Genomic DNA, 21,036 nt, shown 5'->3' on the forward strand with positions numbered 1-21,036 from the left:
TCAACAGGTCCATGAGGGTATGAATCAGGCCCTTGCGCTGATTCGGATACTTTGTTAGATCAGATTTGCAGTATCAGCAAATGAAGGAAATTTCGGTTTGCATGGTTTGAGTCCAAATCCCTTCTTGCTTCAGGCCTTGATGCCGAGCTGAGTGTGGTCACTAGATCGGAAAGAAACATCCCCCAGGAAGCAGCAAGCGGCTGACCTCAAGGAAGGTCAAGCTTCATGTCCTCCTGGGCGGAAAGGATGGAAATCGGGACCAGAGGCTACACAGGGAGGTCCTTGGCTGAGTAAGGATTTCCTGAACAACTGAAGGGTCCTCCCCCAGACCTTTGTGATCAGGGCTGGTAGGAAGGGTCCTACGGGTGTCAGTCATTTCCTGGGCTTTCCTGTCTCAGGGAACCTGACCCAGCCTTTGCAGGCCATCTTCCAGCTATAGCACGGGACACTGCAAGGGGCTACCCCCTTGTTCTTGGGAAGGCAGGGTAGAGCAGTGGTGGAACAGTGTGCTCTGGTCTGTGAAACCCAAGTGTGAGCAGTCCGATTGGACAAAGTGTTCCATAGCGAGGCATGGCTCATCCAGCTGCCCTAGGAGCAGCTGTTACCTGTAGACAGGTGAGGCAAGCTCTGTGTTTCCCCACAGTTCCAGAGAATGGTGGGACAGCACAGCCTGCCACCCGTGGGGCTACCCTCATCCCACAAGGCCCCAAGGTCTTGTCCAGTTTTATAGCTGAGGTGTAAATGAAAACCTCTCTCCCCCTTTCCCTCTAGTCATTTTCAGGCATCTTCTCTGCCCCACAAAAACTTGTCTGTAGTCAGCTTTTACACCAGCAGCAAGGCAACTGTTCTTGCAATCTAAGTCTGTAGCTGCATTTGTCTTCGTTGCTGAAATCTGTCTTGCTTTAAACACTGGTCATCTCAAGGATCACCTTGGCTTGCCAGCCCACTGTGTCAGTGTGACAGCAGCCTGACCTGTGTCCATCAGCACCCCAGGATAGGGAGGTGGCATGGGAAAGAGCTGCTGCCTCAGGCTCAGGGGCCTTGGCCAGCCCAGCAGCCGGGATAACCCAGGTGTCTGTCAAACTTGGGTGGGGTGGTCGCTCCTCAGGTTGTCTTTATCACACTCCTGCAGTGCTCCTGGTGTAACTTCCCACTTTACAACTCCTAATTTCAAGGAAGACAGAGTTCTCTTCCAGGGGAAAAAGGAGTGGCTGTTCTGTGAAGGGAACAGAAGCCCTTTTTTCCAAAATGGTGGGTCTTGAGTTCAGAGATTTAAAACAAAAATTTTTGACAGTTTGCATAGACTTGGCAGGCTGAGCTTCCTTCATCTGAAAAACTGATATCCGATATGCTCCAGTAACCCAAATTTCACACCAAGGTGTAAACAGACCAAATTGCAAATGCCTAGTGTTCAAACATCTTAGCAAATCAGTTTGGCACTGTTAGCAGGCCTATGAAATAAAGGGAAGGGGACAGAAATGCCCTCCCACCCATAACTGTAGTTTGTCTTCATGGCAAAAAAAACCTTTTCCAACTTCAGTATTTACCCTAGTTTCAAGAACAACAGGAAATGTCTGATATTTAAAGCCCCATATTTGATTCTCTAAAATGAAGCCAAGTGCCAGGCCCTGAATATACCTCCGTGATCATGTGAACTTGAACCGAAAGATTTGGCCAAGTGCAAAAGGCAGTCCTGTCTTCTGCAGTCACGAAGGAATCAAGGAGATGTGGCAACGGTGATTGCGACACTTGTTTGCGGTGTGTGTTTCAAACAAGCCATTTAGCCTCTCTGAACCTCAGTATGCTTCTCTGTACAATGCCTGACATGCTTGGTAAAAGGGTCAAGTGGGCAGATGTGGGGATGGAGAGGGTCTGAAAGTTTACCACTTGCTTCTGACATGCTCTGTCAGCATTTATGACCCCCTATTTTGGTGGCCTTTCCCTATTAAGGCTCTAGGTATATCCGTAAAACAGCCTTTAAGGATAATGAGACCGAAGGGAGCCGGCATTGGGAGGGGATCTTTCTTCACGCCTCTACTGGTAGCTTAATGATGTAAAGAATGGCATGTTTTACGACAAAGAAACCCTAATCAAAATGCAACCTGCCTGTCTTTGCCTGCCTTCTCAGTGGGGCAAGAAGCTCCTGAGATTTCTGCTGATGAAAATTTCAGGCAGGTAAAAGTCATTCCTCACCTGCTTCTGAGTTTCTGAAGCTACCAGCCTGCTGACCTGGACTGTATGTAGATGTGGGTAAGCAGATGCCAAGCAGGAGGCCTCTCAGAACACAGTGCTGCCCTCAGTCCTGTGGGGGCTTGGGAGGGCAGAAGCAGGCTTGTGGAAGCTTGCTACTGAATGAAGGCTGCAAAGGATAGCTTCGATGCTGTCTCCTGAGCGCCTGTCGATAATCAGGAACTGGGCCTCATCCCAGACCTTCTGAGCCAGAGTTGGCATCTACACAAGGATCTCAGGTACTTTGGAGCACAGCAGCACAGGGAATAACTTGGAGCTGTTTGCTCACTGTGGCTTCTCAGCACCTACATCCAAGCTGCTCAGTCAGTGCAACCACTCCTCTAAATCCTTGGCCACACGTGACTGACCTGGGAACACCTCCGCGACACCAGATCAGGGTCTCAGGGGTGGTCAGGATTAGATATTAGGACCCAACTACAAATATCCAGGAAAGCAATTTGGATGAATGTAGTCATCCCTTGGTGTTTATCGTTGTGATTGGTTCTATGCCTCCTGTGGTATCCTGTGGATATCAAAATCCTCAGATGCTTAAATCCCTCATATAAAATGAGGCACTATTTTCACACAGCCTAGTGAGTCCTCCTATATAGTTCACCCCTCCCCAGGTAGTGATGGCACTGGGGGTTGAACTCAGGGTTTGTGCTTGGCTAGGCAGGTACACTTCAGCCACTCCTCAATTCTTTTTGCGTTTATTATTTTGTTTCACAGTTCTATCTGGTCTTTAGTCCTCCTATTTATGCTTCCCACATAGCTAGGATGCGAAGCATGCCCCACCATGCCCTACTTTTTCTGCCCACGCTAGCCTCAAACTGTGATTCTCCAGATCTCAGCCTTCGAAGTAGCTAGGATTACAGGTATGTGTAGCCACAATTGGCTAAAAACGTCTTCAATGAAAATTTATTTGCACTCAGTTCTGGAGCTTCCAGAGCTGGAATTATTAAGGCAGACCCTGGATTATTAAAGCAGGCTGAGGAAAGCATATTGCCCCTCAACTGTCATTATAAAGGGGGACGATGCAGGTATTTTCGAAGTGATATGTGGCAAAGCCAAAGAAGTATTATTGGTGACTTTGTTCAGCAATGACAGTAGAGAGCCTAGACATCCATGCTAGTATTCACATTGGGCCCCATGTTTCCTGGATTTCATACCCTGGCCCTGGTGTCTGGCTTTCCTGGTTTGGAAAAATGGAGTGGGTTAAGAGCAAATTAACCACAGAGAAGCTAAATGAGGTACTCCAGGTATCTGGGGAAGAAGGTGGAGATTTCTCCATAGTGACAGTGGAGAACATATGGAGGTGTATTAGCCATGTCCTGATGTTATTGAATGGATGGCTTCCTGCTTCACCGTCTTCCCATGAACCCCGCGGGAAAGGGCCATAGAGTCCAGAAGGACATTCCCTACCAAGGTATTCAGAGAACCCCATGAAGGCTGCCGGAGGGAACAGACACTGGGTTATTTTTTGAGTAGCACTTTCGAGAAGTAACAGAATAAAGCCCAAAACAAAGCAAAATAGCCAAGCCTCACTGGCAGAAACAATTTCAAAGGAGGCAATCCGAGATTGAGATCACATGAGTTTGAACCTAGAGTGTGTTTTCACGCCCATGCAAAGACACAGAGATGTCCAGCCCTGCAATAGGTGTATCAGTCAGTCATCCTGCCTGGAGACAACAAGGCCCCTGAGGACACATTTCCTTCCTTCCATGTAGAGATTCAGCAGAGCTTTGTAGTTTTAACTCACCAAGGTGTTGCCAGCTGTAGCTCCTAGCAGTGCCTGCCAAAAGAAAACAGACCTTCCCTTCATGCCATCTCAGGATGCAGGGATTTCCTGGACTAGGCTCGATGCCAGACTCTGCTCCCACTGGGAGAGGTACTTATGCTGTGGGTGGGGGAGACCTACTTGCACACAAGTCCACTTGAAGGCCTAGCAGAGGTGCAGGTAACACATGTGTGATGTGCTGAATCTGACCTTGCCCAGCTGGCCTGCGGGCACGCAGCTCCTGCGGCTCCTGGAAAGCTATTTGACTAGAATACTTGATAGCATTGCTCGGTTGCCTCTTTGGTGTCCCTAAGGTGCCTGTGGACTGTAGAGTTGTGATTCCCTGGGATGGATTGTAGAGTCCCCATGCCTGTTGCCCTGACTGGGGGTGTGCCAGCAGTACCCATACTGTTATCTATACTGTTACTGTTGGGTGAGGAGAAATCTGGAGACATATTTGGAGCTCCTTCACTTTTCACTCTCTACTTCCCCCAGATCGGCCCGCCAAAAAAGCCAGCTGGCATTTACTCAGGCTCTTCTGATACTTCTGCAAAGATGAAAGAGAAAGTGTAGATCTTCAAGGCATTTACCTAGGCTGGTGGCATTTGTTTAACCTGTCTAGTGGCAATAACCCTGAGCTGATTCTAACATTACCTTTACTTCCTGGCTTTCCTGTACACAAAACAAATCGTTTTCTCTCCTTTATTCTGTTAAATCACTGCAAATTCCCCCTCTAGATATCAACTTAAATTGAGCCAAACACAGCATAAGAAAAACCTCTCGAAAGGATCCTTCAAGTGGAAGAGTCAGGGAACCTCACTAGGGTCCTGACAGACCTCCATAGAAGCACAGGCCTTGTTGTCCTTCAGCTGGTGCTGCCAGAGCTGTCTTGCTCACAGACGGGCCTCGGGGGCTATTCTTGGGTACCACTCAGAGAGTTTTCATTCCCAGTTTATTCCAGGCTTGTCTCAGACCTTCCATTGACCATTCTAGATATGCGCTACCATGATCAGGATTTTGTCAAAGGAAAATTCTGCTTAAAAAAAAAAAAATAGATGTTGTTTAGAAGGTCAGGTGGGAGACACAGGAAGGAGTCATGAGCTGAGTCCTTGCTGAATAACTTGAGCCAACAGGTCATTGGCTGCTCATGTCATCTTCCATCATTCATGCTAACCAGAGCAGACTCCTGGCCACCTGAGTAAAATGCATCTGACCACAGCCCTGAGTTCTCCCAGTGGCCAGCAGGTGCAGCTTCATGCACAGGCACGTAGGAAGAAGCCTGTTGTAAAGGCAGGGCTGGCCATGTCTCGCTGTAGCTCACTCCAGCCTCTGGCCAATGTTCTCTGCATTGCTACATATTATGTTCTGAAAATGGCAAGCCAGTGGAAAAACTGAGGTGGAGGAGGTAGCTGGTTACGGAAAACACCCTCCATCTTACGAGCCTCTGGAAACCTAGCTCAGTCAAACGCAGGTGCATCCCTACCCCTGTCCTGTTTCTCCTGTGCAATACAGTGGAAGTGGCCGGGAGAAGTGATCTGACTGGGTTTGAACTTGAACTCATGGTCAGTTTGTCAACAGAAACAAGGTAGAACTTCAGGGTGAACATGACGTGGCACTTGCAAGTTATTTCATGAGACCCCCTTCTCCCCCCTTTCTTGCCTAGCTCAACGACTCTGCCAAGCAGCTCATCGAGATGGACAAGCCGTGTCCGGCTGCCACAGCCGCGTCTGGCTGTGACACTCCCTTGCCCTCTGACTCCGGTGGGGTGGCCAGCATTGCTCCAGGCCACACGCTAGGTAGCTCGGGGGCGGTCAGTGCCTTCCAGCGGCGCGTGGACAGCAAGAAGAATGCCAAGAAACGCCACTCCTTCACCGCGCTCAGCGTGACGCACAAGTCCTCACAGGCGGCCAGCCACAGGCATTCCATGGAAATCAGTGCCCCGGTGCTCATCAGCTCCAGCGACCCCCGGGCTGCTGCCAGGATTGGGGAGCTTGTTCATCTCTCCTGCACGGCGCCCACCCAGGTAACATTCTGCAGCTCAGGGCTGGTGCTATTGGGGGGGTCTCTGGGATTCCATCTTTACTTTTATGTTCAATCGTCTGGGTTCCTGACCTAGCACAGAGGGAGCCATCATAGAACTGCTTTGGGGGTTACAGAGGTTTTCTCCTTACTGCAGACTTTGGGTATGCTCCAGAGCCTTGTGAGTGTGTGTGTGTGGGGGGGGGGTGAGGTGTGAAGGGAGTTACCAGGGACCACAGGACATGGCATTAGAGTAGCAGCCATGCACCTAGGGGGAAGCTCTTCTTGTCTCCATGGTAGTCCGTGTCTCTGTGTCCTGGGAAGCCTTGGTTTAGCCCTAAAGTACTTAGAGCTTTCCTGTAAGTCTACACAGAGCAAAGGATGGAGCTCAAACTCTCAGTTACCTACAGGATTTAGTACGTTTATTGTTAGCATTTCCACAGATGACTTCTGTTTCTGGACATGACGTTGACTCTATTTCCAATATTTTCCTGGCAGATTTAAGTAACCAAAGCTAGACTTTTAAGGAATATGAAATAATTAGTAAAACCTGCCACAGGGGCTGGGAACGTGGCTCAGTGGTAGAGTGCTTGCCTAGTATGCATAAAGCCCTGGGTTCGATTCCTCAGCACTACATAAACAGAAAAAGCCAGAAGTAGTGCTGTGGCTCAAGTGGTAGAGTGCTAGCCTTGAGCAAAAAGAAGCCAGGGACAGTGCTCAGGCCCTGAGTTCAAGCTCCAGGACTGGCAAAAACAACAACAACAACCCTGCCACACGTAAATAGTAGAGATGGGGAAGGTTTTTACTTTGTAAATGCAGGTGCCAGAGCCAGGAAGGAGGGAGACTCTCCCAAGGACTGGTAGGGGTAGCCCTGGAGCCACAGTGCTGGATAGCTGTCCTTCTATGCTTGAGATGCAAGAGAAGGTGATGTGGCCTCTTCTCCTCCAACCCAACCTCTTTGGGATGTGGCAACTGTGTACCAGTGGCATGTGGGGTTCTGGTTCCTGCCTACCCTGCACCCTCTCACCTGAGCCTGGCTCAAGCCTGTGTACAAAGCTTAGGGACAGCACCCAGGCCCTGAGTTCAAGCCCCAGCACCTACGCGCGCGCGTGTGCGCATGCACACACGCACACACACACACACAGCTGAATTTCTGGAGAATTGAGAATTGTTATTTTTTATTGTTATTGTAAAGGTGATGTACGGAGAGGTTTCAGTTACATAAGTCAGGTAATGAGTCGGTTTCTTTTCGAAGTTGCATGTGACATAGATAGGTGAAGATTGTTCTGTAAGAAACTCAGTTCAGCTGTCAGTTACAGGAGGACTGGTGGGAGCTCCTAAGAAGAACAAGGTCCCAGACCTATGTGTACACCTGTGTTTGTCTTCAATCACTTGTCTTGTGGAGGAACTATGGCCCTCCCTCACCGAAGTTGGGAATTCCCATCAACCAGAGGATGGGAGAGAGAAGCTGGGATGGGAGATCTTATTCCTGAGCCAATTAAGGATAGTTCTGGGACCACTAGAGCAAACCTGCCCTCCTAGTTCTGTAGCTTGTGAGTGTTGTTTCCACGTCTTACCCTCCCTTAGAGCTCCCTGGGAGTTGTGAAAATGGAACTCTGGGCCATGGACTTTAGCGTGGCTATGCTGTATTCCTAGGAGCAGAACATCTCCGGCACTTTTCCACATGCCCCCAAAACATGGGCTTGGCACATGTGGGTGCTGTGGCTGGTGTTCTATCCTTCCCTTCATTCTGCCCTGCACCTACCCCTACTGTTTTTCCTGGTGTCTGCTCTAGGGAGCCCAAGAGGCAGGAATGAAATGAATTTGCTTTTCTCCGTTGTTTCATAAGGATTTGTTTGCTGTTAAGTGATCCATTTTCCAGCTGCTGAAGTGAGTCATGACTAGGCTACAGGCATTCTTGTGTCACTACATTAGGTTTGTGATCAAACAAAGCAGTCAGCCTGTTTTCCTAGACAGGAAAACAAAAGGAACACTGTATATACGTGAGCTGGCCCCAGGGTGCTGCTGTAGTCTGACCGTGCTGAGATGTGTCTTCTAGACCTGCCCTTGTTTCTTACTGCCTTCCTGGTTCCCATTGGGTTGTTGACCACCCATGTCTGGGTCAGGATGTCCCCACAGCCTGAGGATTGACCCTGGCCTGCCAAAGCTAGCCAGACACCCAAACTATTGGGCTACATGGATTCCCCTCACCTTTCCAGAAACATCCTAGGATGGCCAGTTATAGCTCAGACATCTGGGGTCAGTTGGTGAAACTCTAGCTTTGCCACCACAGACCTGAAGAAATGTAGTGCTGTTGTATGCACACATTCATCCTTTGTACACCAGTGTGCGTGCAGCATCGTGTGTATTGGTCTTGGTGGGTAGAGAAGGGGAGGGGGTCCTGCAGCCCCCAGCTCCTCAGTGCCCGTAGGCATGGGCTAGGTCACCACAGCAGCAATGCTTTGACCCCCACAGGCCTCTCAATCCCCAGCAAGTCTATTCCGCTGTAACACAGAACATCTTAATTCCTGGTGGGATCCACAGGGCACAGGTGAATAAGGTTCTCACAGTCTAGAACCTACATTGACACACAGACATGTTCAGCTGTCCTCCCATGCCCACCAAGGACCTTCTAGGTGGCGAGATAGCGAGAAGTCTTGTAAGACCCCAGTTTCAAATGTCCTACTGTGGTTTCTTTTGGAGAGGAGGTGTGGCTGTTGTCCCTGATGGTTATCAAGTGCTCCCTGAGCACCGTGCTGGGTTCTGTAGGAAGGTCCACACAAGCTGTCTGTCCTGGAAACTCAGCCAGCTGCAGCAGAAAAGGAGCCACTTGTTGGGCGCCGTGCTGAATTCCGGCTTACAGCCAGGCTTGGCTTCAGTAGAGACTCATTGGTAAAAATGGGCTCTGATGCGGACCTTGTAGGACACAGTGTAGTTAGAGGAAGCTGTGTGTGAAGACAGCCATAAATCAGAAAGGCTACCAAGACGTGAGCCGCTGTGGTGCCATTTAAAATTGGCTTGGTTCTCAAATCCTGTGGTGGGAGATGAAGCAAATGCAAACCAAATCCACGCACACAGAGAACATCAATGGTGACTGACGTCTAGGCTGGGTGGGTGGGCAGAAATAAGGGTGAGGGCTGTCAGCCTGCCCACCAGCGTCACTGACCTGCTTCCCTCTCTCTTTTGCATTTCCTTAAAATGGAAATGGAGGCCATAGTTTCCACACAAAGGACTAAAACCCAGACATTCTCCTGTTTCTCAGACAAAAGTGTTGTGAGCCTCCTGAAAGCTGAAGGCATGGGATGCAGAGCTGTTGAGCTGCCGCAGCCACCTCTGAATGGCTGGCCAGGACCTTGTTTGCTCCTCCTGCATGCATACCTCCTCCGGGACCTTACTTCCTCCCCCTTGCCTCTTCTCCCTTCTCACCTTCCTCTGCTGGGTGGCTCATCTGGGTATGGAGTGAGGCCATCCATTTCTTTCCATCTCAGAGCTACAGAAGCTGAGAAAGCCAGAAAGTCCTGGAGCCCATCAAGTGTAAGGTTGAGGGTTGGCCTCCAGAGACAGACAATCTACCTCTCAACCCTGCAAGGTGCCTGGCCTCCTCTTCAGAAGCCTGGATTTCTTTATGGGTTAAGTAGAAGAGCGGCTGTGCCTCCCTATAGTGACTGTAGTGATAGACAGGTGGCCACTCCCTCCTTGGGGCTGCTACACTGGGGTAGAGACTGAGAGAGTACCAAGGCTCTGGGCCGCATCTGTTCCAGTTCTCTCCCTGGTTAGATGTGGGCTGGGCCTAGATGTTCTGGAAAGTGTTGGTGAATAAAGGGTGAAAGTGGTTGAGACCTTCTGCTGTTTCTCTCCCACCAGGAAGCTGAGCTTGCTCAGCATCCCCTGAGTCCTTCCATCCTGTCTGTCACCCACACACTGAGTTCTGTCCCCAGAGACAGGCAGCCTGGTCTGTGTTTCCGCATCGCTTCCCTGCTGGCGACATCTGAGGGCTCCACTTCAGGGAGGCCCATTATCACCTGGGGATTGAACAATTCAGATGCCAAGGCCTTCTGCCAAGTGCCCACCTGCAGCATTCCTGAGCTAATAGGCTGGGATATAACCTGGAAGAATTCAGAGCCTCCCCCTCCCCTCCCCCTGCCCCTTTAGCCAAGTTAGGGAGCGTGGTACTGCTCAAAAACCACCCAGCAATTGTCTCACACCCTGTCTTTGCCACTGGCCAGGTCTGAGTTTCCTCTTCCATCTCTAAGCATCACATATAGGTTGACTGCTGCACAAGATTCCCTGGGAGGCAAGACTTCAGTGCCAGATTTGGCCAATCACCATTGAATCTGGTTTTTTCCTTATGTACTAGGCTTCAGATGGAGGTGCTAGTTGGTTTTCAACAAAATCTTAGTGTGGATCTTCTTTGTCCTGGGTGTGTCCTGATATTAGAAATGGAAAGGCAGGGAAGGAGCCCCGTCTCTGCTCCTGAGAGGCCTCAGACTGCAGGAAGTTGGGTGTGGCATCTGGCCAGGATAGGACCACTGCACAGATTGCTCTGTGCCTGGAATACATCCTGTCATACAGAGATTCTGGAAGCCTGCCGGATCATAAAGCCAGACTGTGTGAAGTGGAGGGTAACTGTACTGTCCCCATGGAGCTGCGTCGTGGTGATGTGGGTGGTGAAGGTGGCCTTGGTTCAGTGCCCTCAGGGTGGGCAGAACCGGGCACTGGCTCTGGGTGGCCTGTCCCAGTACAGACTCAAGTCTGCTCCTTGGCCTCTTCGTTGTCTAAGCTGGAGGGTCTGTGGCTCTTCCAAGCTAGAGCAACTTGCCTTTGCTGTTAAGGCCTAGATTAGGAACTCCATGCTCTCGCTCTACACACGTGCACTGGTTCTACCAAGTGTCATTGCAGGGTCCCATGTCCCTGTGAAGGGGACGGGATTCCTCAAGACACTCCAGGGTGCTGGAGGGAACGTTTGCTGACTGCTGCCCCTCCACTGTCAGAGCGCTTTACTGTTCCTAGAGATTCTGCTCTGTAGGCAGAATGCTAGGTTATACATGGTGAAATTTGGCTAGGACGCTGCTTTTGTACAACTCTCACACTAAAAAAAAATGGTCTTTATACATTGAAGAGTTTTTGTTTTGTTTTTAAATGAGATGGAAACTAGAAAAGTAACTGGAAGAGAGGAGGAAGAAGCCGCAGGAACTATTTGGCCTTAAATATTTACTTTTCATCTCCAGTGCTGTCAAGGAAACAAACTAAAAGCTTCTTATCAGGCCCTTTATAGAAGAGCTTTAAGTTGAGGTTTTGTTGATGTTGATGCCAAAAAGGAAGAAAATATAAAAGCGAAAAAGATTCTGTTCCTATGAGAAATAATAGGCGTGGAAATTAGGAATTATGAGATGTTAGCTAAAGGTCTGTATCAGGAAGCACTAACTCAAGCAAAGAAGAAAGGCAGACAACCTTGGCTTATAGACCTGATTCCATGTGCTGTTGTAGAGTGCCAGGCGTAGGAAACAATGGGGAAATTCGGGGATTTTTTATTTTCTCTCTCCCCTGGCACATCCTTAGGATAGCAGTTTGACCTCTGGGAAGACTCTTGAGAACTAATGTCCGGATCAGAAAACTCTAGAGCCTGGAGACTTGGCATCTCCATGACTTGTTGTGGAGACAGGGCCTTGGAGGAGGACAAGGCGAATGGAACTTCAGCCCAGCCGAGGGCGGCAGCAGCGACTCTCCATTGGGGTGGTAAAAGCTGCCTGGGCCTGGCTGCCAGGCTCCTTCAGGGGACTTGATGGGACATAAAGGTTTGTAGAGAAGTGCTCTAGGCTACAGCCAAGAAAAGTTGACCCTGCTATGCGATCTTTTTCCAGCATTGCTGCTTACGGACCTGCCCTTGTCTTGCCACCAACATGGTCTTGCCCCCTCCTATTAGATGTACTTAGCTCCCTGCAGCTATCCGGGACCTCAGTCCTGCTGCCAAGACACAATGCCTGATGATTGCTGTCTTCCTCTTCCCACCCCCTCAGCATTGATGACACCCTTTCTGAGCTTTATTTTCATCCTGTGACCCCCTCTCTTCTCGCATGAGCACTTTCCACACTTCCCCCACTAGCTCTCTGCTTTATCCCTCCCACGGATACCTATGCTCCTCGGGTCTTCTTTTCTGTTATATCCTTGCCTGAAAAGTCTGTATTCACACAACTCCACAAAACAGCTAAGCCCTTGTTCTCTAAACTCCTGCCAATGCCTTTTTGAACAACATATTTTTTTTTGCCACCTACATAATAGCCTCACTTGGAGAGGTGCCTCAGTTTTAACACATGCCAGTGAAAGTAATCACTTCCTCTTTTCTCATACCTACTGCCCCTTCTTTATTCTGGCTGTACTTGTAAGAATAGTACCATAATTTTCAATTTCCTAAGCCTAGATTCAGACTCTCGGCCTCAGTTCTGCCCCAGTCTCCCTGCAGAAAGACCAGTCAGTCATTCTGCCATTTTCTCTGGGTGTGCCCATGGCTTTGAGAGGCTTCAGACTCAGCCCTAGGTTGTCTGTCTATGTACCAGTCATAGTCCTGTGTGACTTCTCCATAGATCAACTGTCCTGGTCCCTCGGCTTTCCTTGGTTCTTCCCATCCTTCATCACTCCCTCAGGAACCAACTCCTTCCTACAGGCCCTTGTCTCTTCTCATTCTGTCCCTTGTCTTTGTTCTGCCCACTGTGTAACACATAGACATTCATGTGCACAATCCCTGCTCACTCTTAGTGGCCATCTGAAGTACTAAGTTCTGCTCTGTGGCTTTCTGTGGCTCCTGTCTTCCCTCTACCTACCAGACTAATTGGTCCACTGTCCCCATGCCTGCCAGACCTTCTGTATGTCTACCCTGGGGTGTGACTTGTGTATACAGATCCCTGGACTTCCAGATCCTTGAGGGTAGGAGCTGGGTACCATTCACCTCTGAGTTCTGCATCTGGCTTGTAAGTAGGACTCACACACATTACCCTTTTTCTTAAGCCATATGACCTATGTCAGTGACAGTAGGAAAAAGTATCTTGCATATGAAACTGTGGTGCCTGGCGTCTCTCATGACCTTCCCTGAAAAGATGGCTCCCACCACCCCCAACTCCCCACCAACTGTGAATCCATCCAATGGCTGTGCAGAGATGAAGCTCTGAGGTAGATAGCCAATGTCCATTCCTCTCACATTTACCCGCTAAGAATTGGTTCTCCCCGCTCTCTGGAGAGGCCAGAGGGCCAGCTGAGCTGCTGTGAAAAATGGAGCAGCACTCACCTGTCAAGTGTCTGTTGAAAGAGAAGGGATGTTAACAGAAAGGAGAAGAAAAGAAGCTGTTTGGGCCAACTGCACCATTAAAACTGCAAATATTCCCTTATCAAAGTCGTGGATCAAACTGGGAAATGGTTGCCATTGTGTTTTGCTTAGTGATGAGTATATGTCCTAAGAAATATACCACTGGTGATTTTTGCCATTGTGTGAACCCCACAAAGTGAGCTCACATAGATCTGGATATGACAGGCCAATCACTTGACTGACCACTTACTGCAATCAAGGGATTGGTAGCCAGCTACCATGACCCACGCCTATTATCCCAGCTACTGGCGAGTTGGGGCTAGGGAGGATTTCAGTTTGAGGGCTGCCACAACAAAACTTGAGTGAGACCTCCCCATCTCAACAAACAAGCTTGATGTAGCAGTGCACATCTATGTGGGAGGTATAAGAGGATTGTGATCGAAGCCAGCCTGGACAAAAAAAAAAAAAAAAAGTGAAGGCTGAAACTAAGGGTATGAGTACCTGCCTGCCAAGCACAAAGTCCTGAGTTCAAATACCAGTACTACCAAAAAGGAGAAAGAGAAAGAGAAATGGAGGGGGGAGAGAAAGAGAGAGAGGTAGAGGAGAGATGGAGAGTGGGAGAGAGATGGAGGGGAAAGAGAGAGTCAACACAAGGCTGCTAATGGTATGACACAGTGTATCATATATATGTGTATATATGTACACACACATATATATTATAGTCCTTTAATAAGTGAGAATGTATTCTAAAATCATGCGAAGAAATATTTAAGTAAAATGTAGATACATTAACCAATAGCAGTCATTTATTGCTAACAAGTATCATATGCTGTACCTCTTTGCATGTGCTCTGCTCATACATGACCGGCAGCACAAGTAGGTGTGTTCCCATCGGCCTCTCACACCACATGCACACGAAGGATCCATCGCACATGATTGCCACGGCAACCGTGACATCAGTAGGGGGTAGAAATTCTCGCCTTCCTTATGATGTTATTATGTTTTTTTTTGGCCAGTCCTGGGCCTTGGACTCAGGGCCTGAGCACTGTCCCTGGCTTCTTCCCGCTCAAGGCTAGCACTCTGCCACTTGAGCCACAGCGCCGCTTCTGGCCGTTTTCTGTATATGTGGTGCTGGGGAATCGAACCTAGGGCCTCGTGTATCCGAGGCAGGCACTCTTGCCACTAGGCTATATCCCCAGCCCATATGATGTTATTATGTATATGCCTGTCACTGAACAAAAATGGTCATGCAGTGCATGGCAACTTAAATTTTGGAAGAATTTTCTCATCAACTGGATAAGAAATCTTGCAAGTGTCTGAAACAGTCCTCAAACTGGAAGCACTGCCAGTAGAAGTAGCACCCTACTTCAGTCCTTGTGCCTCCAGGTAACACGGCCTCTTACTTTCAAGGGCACACTGATATCAGCTTCTTTCCTACTCATAACTGTGGGACTCATAGGTAGCTGAGGGTCTGGCTCATAGCGTCTTCACCCTAGGACACCCCCAAAGGCCTACAGGTCAAGTAGCCATGGCCGGTTTAGGTAAAGAAGGCTTTATTGGAACATGGCCACATCCAGCCATTCAGATTAGGCCGTCACAGAGGTGTTGAGTAGCTGAGACAGAGATCATGAAACCAGTGAAGCCTGAAATTTTAGGAATCCTTTTAATGAAAAACACTTGCTAGCTCCTGGTATGGGATGATTCCCGAGGCCCGGGGTAGAAGCAGAAATGAGGCAACACTTCAGTGGCCTCAAGGCTTCTGGGTGGAGGGACATTTGTCATTTCTGCTCATATTTCATGAAACCAAGCCAATCCCATGGCACTGCTGTCTCCTTGAAGGGAAGAGGGACATGGAAGCTATCTCTGCCTGGAATAAAGCCAGAGTGCTGGTAGCCAGCCTTCCAATACCATTTTCCCAAGTCCTCTGTCTTTATTCCTAAGTCTTTACCGTGAATGCGGAGGTTGGGAAGCTTTGAAGGAACTGCTGTCTGCAGAAGATGACATGAAGGAAGAGTGGACACTTGTAAAAACGGAGGCCAGTGCTGATCTGTTGATGGTGGTACTAGCATGTGGGCGCTGGTTCTGGAAGATGGAGGGCCTCATGTTGCTCAGGTCTTGTCAGGTCCCATCCAGCCAGGCTCCACCCACTTCCCTGCTACAGAGAGCCCAAATGCTTACAGATCAATCCCAAATAACCCCTTGGTGAGAGAGATACCCTTTAAAGTCGGTGGAAGGCGAAGTGTTTCAAATTCAGCAAGAGAACATCAAATGAATATGTCTTGAGTGTCTCTGTCTGAGACGGAAATTAGAAGAACTCCACCCAGCAGCTCCTGGGCATATTTAAAATGCATTACCACCTGCCAGTTGTCTGCAGGTGCAGTTCCCTTTGTTGTCTAGGTTTTATCTCTGCCACAGAATGGATGCCATACTCCAAGCAGGCAGTTCTGGGCAAGGGCTGAAGATTCTGACAGGTTTGGCTGCCCTGGGCCTGGCATTTCAAGGCTGCTTCGTCGTCAGCTGCTTATCAGCTTTGCAGCCTCCTGGGTCTACACTCACCTCTGGAGCAAGCTGGCTGCATGGCTGAGCACTCGATCTTTATTGGTAGTATTTTTAGAAAGTTATGAATTTAATTATGTGCCTATAGAAGCAAAAAGAAACAAAAAGTACGGAGTGAGCCCGAGGGTGAACACAAAACACGTAGATGCAGATCTGGCCCAAGAGGAACTTTCTTTTACAAACCTGGAAGTAATGGGGTGTCTCTGACTTACTGGCCATGATTGAAGATGGGGACAAAGTTCAGCATGGCTATCTGTGTCTTGGTGTCCTAGTTTTGCTGACTCCTAAGCTTCTAATCTATAAGAGCAAGTATCAGCATTTCCTTGGCTGCTATAAGCTGGGAACCGTACTGGCAGGCTTTTGCCTATGCTGTGGGGCTGTCCCTGGCATATAAGGGAGAGACCTGTCAGGGGAGGTCCTTGGTGTCCTCTTGACACCAATATGGGGCCCAGTGTGGACATATGCGCACTAGGAATGCCAGGTTAGTTGCTGGCTGCCTCAGTCCTTCGGTGGTTTCCATATGAAATCTACATCCTGTGGCGGATACAAAGCGATGATCCTCGTGGATCCCAGTCTCTAGGGACCTACAGGATTCACTTGGGCAGAAGCAGAGGCCGAGGCACTGGATTCACATCTGACGTGAAGTCACATTTGTTGGTCCCTGACCCAGACCATCTGGTCAGCAGCTCAGCTGTTCCAGTAGGCAGTATCTTCTATAAGCCAGTCTCGAGTACCTGCAAAGAAGAGATGGCCAGTGGGCAGCAGGGGAAAAACTGGCCCCCATCATAAGTGGTAAGCAAACAGTGGAAGCTAGGCAGGCAGAAGGCCCAGCCAGCTTGCAGTCAGCCCTCTTGTCCAGTCAGGTTCCTGGGCCTCTGCCCTCCCTTGGGCCTACTAGCTGCATGGATGTTTTCCTTTTTTTTTTTTTTTAACAGAACCGGAAAGAAGAATTGGGCTCATGGTTCAAAGCCAGGAAATTCTGGGAGATTCTTCAATTAACCACCAAAAAGCTGGAAAGTGGAGCTATGGCTCAAGTGGTAGAGTGCTAGCTTTCACCGGGAAAACTCAGAAACAGCACCTATGCCCTGAATTCAAGCCAAAGACTGACACACAGAACAAAACAAAAAATGATGATATAAATCTACTTTATTATGATCAAAAGACCTTTTCTGTGAAGGAGTCAGGAACATAGCTCCGTGTTAAACAGACCTGAACTTGGCTTTGAAGTCAAAGCAATGATTTCTAGAAGGTTATCTTGGAAATAGAACACACAACTGTCCCAAGACCATGTTCTTCACTTGCTTTTATTGGAACAAAACTAGAGCTCTTTTTTTTCAGTCATTGCTGGACTCGCCTCTGCCAAATCCTCACTAACCTCTTAAGATCCAGAATCATATAAATTTAAATCACTAAAAACTTAAATGCCTGGGCACCAGTGGCTGACATCTGTAATCCTAGCTACTCAGGAGGCTGACATGGGAGGATTACAGTTCAAAGCAAGCCAGGGCAGGAAAGTCTGTGAGACTCTCATTTTCAATTAACCAGGAAAAAGAAGTAGAGGTGTAGTTCAATTAAGGGACAGAGTTCAGGCCCCAAGACTAACACACACACACACACACACACACACACACACACACACACACACACACACACACAGAAACAAAGGGAAAAAATTAGCCAACAGGCTAAAAAGGCAGCCTACAGAATGGGAGACGATGTTTGCCAGCTATACATCAATGGCCTAATATCCAGAATATGCAGAGAACTTAAATCCAATTAATGCATATAATAGATTCAAAGGAGATCGCAATGTAATTATTTAGAAAGGCAAAGTCAAATTTCAGCAAAATGAACACCAAAAAGTGGATAGTGTAAAGCAGTGGGGTGGGAGTGAGTGGGAAAGGGATGGACCAAGAAAGAGGCGACGAGGGCGAGAATGCAGCCAAGAATCCAACGCTAGTCTGAAGAGTTTAGAAGAGCGAGGGAAAGGATGGCTAGGGAAGGGATGGGTGAGAACGTTGAAAGGAGTGACATTAATCAAGATTTGCTGTTACATGGCGATTCCTTTGTACAACTACTTAATAAACAAAGAAAGTTATCTTTAAAAGAGGAATGATTAAAACACACGCACACGCACGCACACACACGCGCGCACACACTTAAATAGAGGTAGAGAGGCCACTTGCTGTGGTTGGAGATGGGGGCTCAGGAATCCCCAAGGAGCATCATGACATCGGAATGACAAGGATGGCATCCCTTTCAGAGCTTCACACTCAGTTGACCAGACTGTTTTTAACCCTCCTACTTCTCTACTTGAGAAACACTCATTACACACAGCTCAGACGACTGAGTTGTTAGGGGTTTGAAAGGGTTGGGTGGTAAGGTGCTGCACACAGTAGGCTTAAATGAATTCCAGTGACTTGGAATGCCACGCAGGGCCTTGTGCTCAGGAGTCCTGAAGTAGTTCTTTAAGGAAAGATACCTTTGGTCCTACAATTCCTGCCAGAGGTTCGGCGCGGCAGCTCTCTTGGGAGCCTTTGCAGGTCCTGTGATCTCAGTAGTCATTCTCTGAACAGAAAGGTGCATTCTCCCCGGCAGGTTCCAGCACTTGTCCCTACCCCCAGGGACAAGTTGCTCCTGTCCTGGCATGGATGGTGATGAACATGAAAACCTGATTCAGAGAAGAGAGGACTCTGTGCATCCAGAAGCCACCATCAGCCTACCATCCTTCTGTCACACACTTAGTGCCAGTCTCCGAAGGCAGGGCCCACTCTCTTCCAGAGGTCTACAATACTGCCCCACTACACAGCAGTGCTAGGCTGACCAAGCTACTCTAAGCCTGATTAGCATCAGCTTGGGAAAGCACTTGTTGACAAGCATGACCTGCTTCTCACCTATGTTTCAGTTTTCAGCAGTGCATGACCATAAAAATCTCACCTTTCAGCTATGTGAAAAAATGTGTATCAGTACTAGGGCTTGGACTCTGGGCCTGGGCACTTCCCTTTAGTATTTTTTTTTTTTTACTCAAAGCTGGTAATTTACCAACTCAAGCCACAGCTCTACTTCCAGTTTTTTAGTGGTTCATTGGAAAAAAGAGTCTCAGGGACTTTTCTACCTGGGCTGGCTTTGACCTATAATCCTCAAATGTCATCTTCATGGGTAGCTAGGACTATAGATGTGAGTCACAGGTGCCCTATAGATAGCTTTGTAACTTGTATCAAGCAACAGCTGATAGCCATTTTTCCCACATAACTGCCTCTCATGAGCTGAATCCCTCTCTTAAGCTGTCTTTAGAAACACTTGGCCAACCAGTATCCTATCCCACAATTGAGCCTAGGGTTACTCCTATCAATGAGGGCCTAGATGCCCCCGGTTAGTATCCTCCTAAGCCTGCCAATACTGTTTCTGTGGGATATTTAACATTCAGGGAAATTGTGAACCTTCGGTTCACAGCAGCAAAAGGGTGCTGAGCCTTAATGCCACCACTGCATTGTGACACATGCTGGCAAAATCTACCTTGCCTTTCTTTCTTCTGCCCAGTAGGTAGAAATCCATCTTTTTTTGTCTGTCCTGAGGCAAACACATTATTGTTGAATTATGGCTTGAATTACCATTCAAGGCCATTGGAGACACTGGGAGGTAGCAGGTCACCAGCCAGGGCAGACTTCAGGCGGCTCTGTAGTCCCAGCTCTGAATTAGCTGGTGCTTTGTGTACAAGGTGATGGAACTGGATGGTGTGGTTGTCTGGAGAGAGTCTGGATGCCCAAAATATGACTTAGAGCCAATTCTCTCTCTCTCTCTCTCTTTCGCACACACACACACACACACACACACACACACACACACACACACACACACTCTGTTTCTGCTGCCCAACAGCCTTTATGAGTTGCTGCATTAGGAATGCCTAAGGGACCACGCAGACACTAGCCCCCTGAAGGTGCTGCGGGGTCACCTCCATTGCTTCCCCTTGACTCCCACAAAGATGGCACATGTGAAGTCAGGAAGGCAAGAGCTGACCACCAACCGGAGCTTGCTTCTGAAACAGACTTCAAATAATTTAATCCTGTAATTTTTCTATATTGCTTTAAAAATGTCTCAAAGAAACCATTTCACTTAACGTGCAAATGATGTAAAATTTGAATATTCACATTAAAGAATTAAAAAATTGCTAGGGCGCCAGTGGCTCATGCTTGTAATCCTATCTATTCATGAGGCTGAGGATCTGAGAATCACAGTTTAAAGCCAGCCTGGATAGGAAAGTCAGTGAGACTTTTATCTCTAATTGATCACCAGAAGCTGAAGTAGATCAAGCAGTTGAACACTAACCTTGAGTAGGGAAAAAACACCTCAGAGACAGCACCCAAGCCCTGAGTTCAAACCACAGCACCAGCACAAGTGAAAAGAAGAAGATGAAGAGGACAAAGAAGAAAATTATGCTTGATGCATATAAATCTCCAGACTCTGCCACGAATATCTGTGTTACACATAGGAATAAGCTAATGGTCTATACCACTTCTCTGACCTTCCTTTCCATTTCATGTGCCCCACCTAAACCATGCCATCAGCATAGATTGGATCACAGCATGGCTGCAGGTGTTCAGAGCTGTCATCAGCCATCCAGCCTCTACCATGGGACATGGAAGCTGTTCCATTCAGGGTTTTTACACTATAAATAGTGACTATCTCTGTCTCTCTCTCTCTCTGTGTTTCTCTGTCTCTGTCTCTTCCCTTCCTTTTTCCTCCCTCTGTTTCCCTCCTCTCCCCTCTCCTTTCCTCCTTCTCTTCTTCTCTTCCTCTCCACCCTCTCCCTCTTGCCTCTCTTCTCTGTTTTCACATTGGGAGACAGGATACTGGGATATAAGCCACTGTGGCCATCCAACAAGAGCCGTCACTATTCCCCTTGTGCCCCTTTGTGCGTGTCAGCACCCCTAAGTCTTAGGCTCCTTCTCGTCTTTCCCACATAATCAGTGACAACAGCATAATCAGTGACAACTTCCCCTTTGAAACATTCTCTCCCCTGAGCTGTAGGACCTTCTGTTTCTCCAGAGGGCTTGGAGCCATCTGAGCCTCTGTGAAGTCTTTGTATCATCACATAGCATTGACTAGGCCTCAGGGAGCCTCTCTCCTCACCCTGTCCAAGAAAATTGCATCCACC

At 48.4% G+C, this 21,036-nt stretch overlaps 1 protein-coding gene across 3 annotated transcripts in view; it reads left to right on the forward strand.

Annotated features, from left to right (window-relative positions):
- Sh3rf3 (SH3 domain containing ring finger 3) overlaps positions 1 to 21,036 on the forward strand; it is a 307,314-nt gene that overhangs the window by 225,844 nt on the left and 60,434 nt on the right. For all 3 annotated transcript variants that reach the window (XR_007211826.1, XM_048352504.1, XM_048352505.1), the window contains exon 4: positions 5,670 to 6,029. Coding sequence is in view for 2 of the 3 variants with exons in the window: in XM_048352504.1 (XP_048208461.1) it covers positions 5,670 to 6,029 (360 nt within the window). In the remaining variant the exon portion in view is untranslated. The remainder of the gene's footprint in view (positions 1 to 5,669; positions 6,030 to 21,036) is intronic.

This window comes from Perognathus longimembris, chromosome 8 (genome assembly GCF_023159225.1).
Source record: "Perognathus longimembris pacificus isolate PPM17 chromosome 8, ASM2315922v1, whole genome shotgun sequence".
NCBI lineage: Eukaryota > Metazoa > Chordata > Mammalia > Rodentia > Heteromyidae > Perognathus > Perognathus longimembris.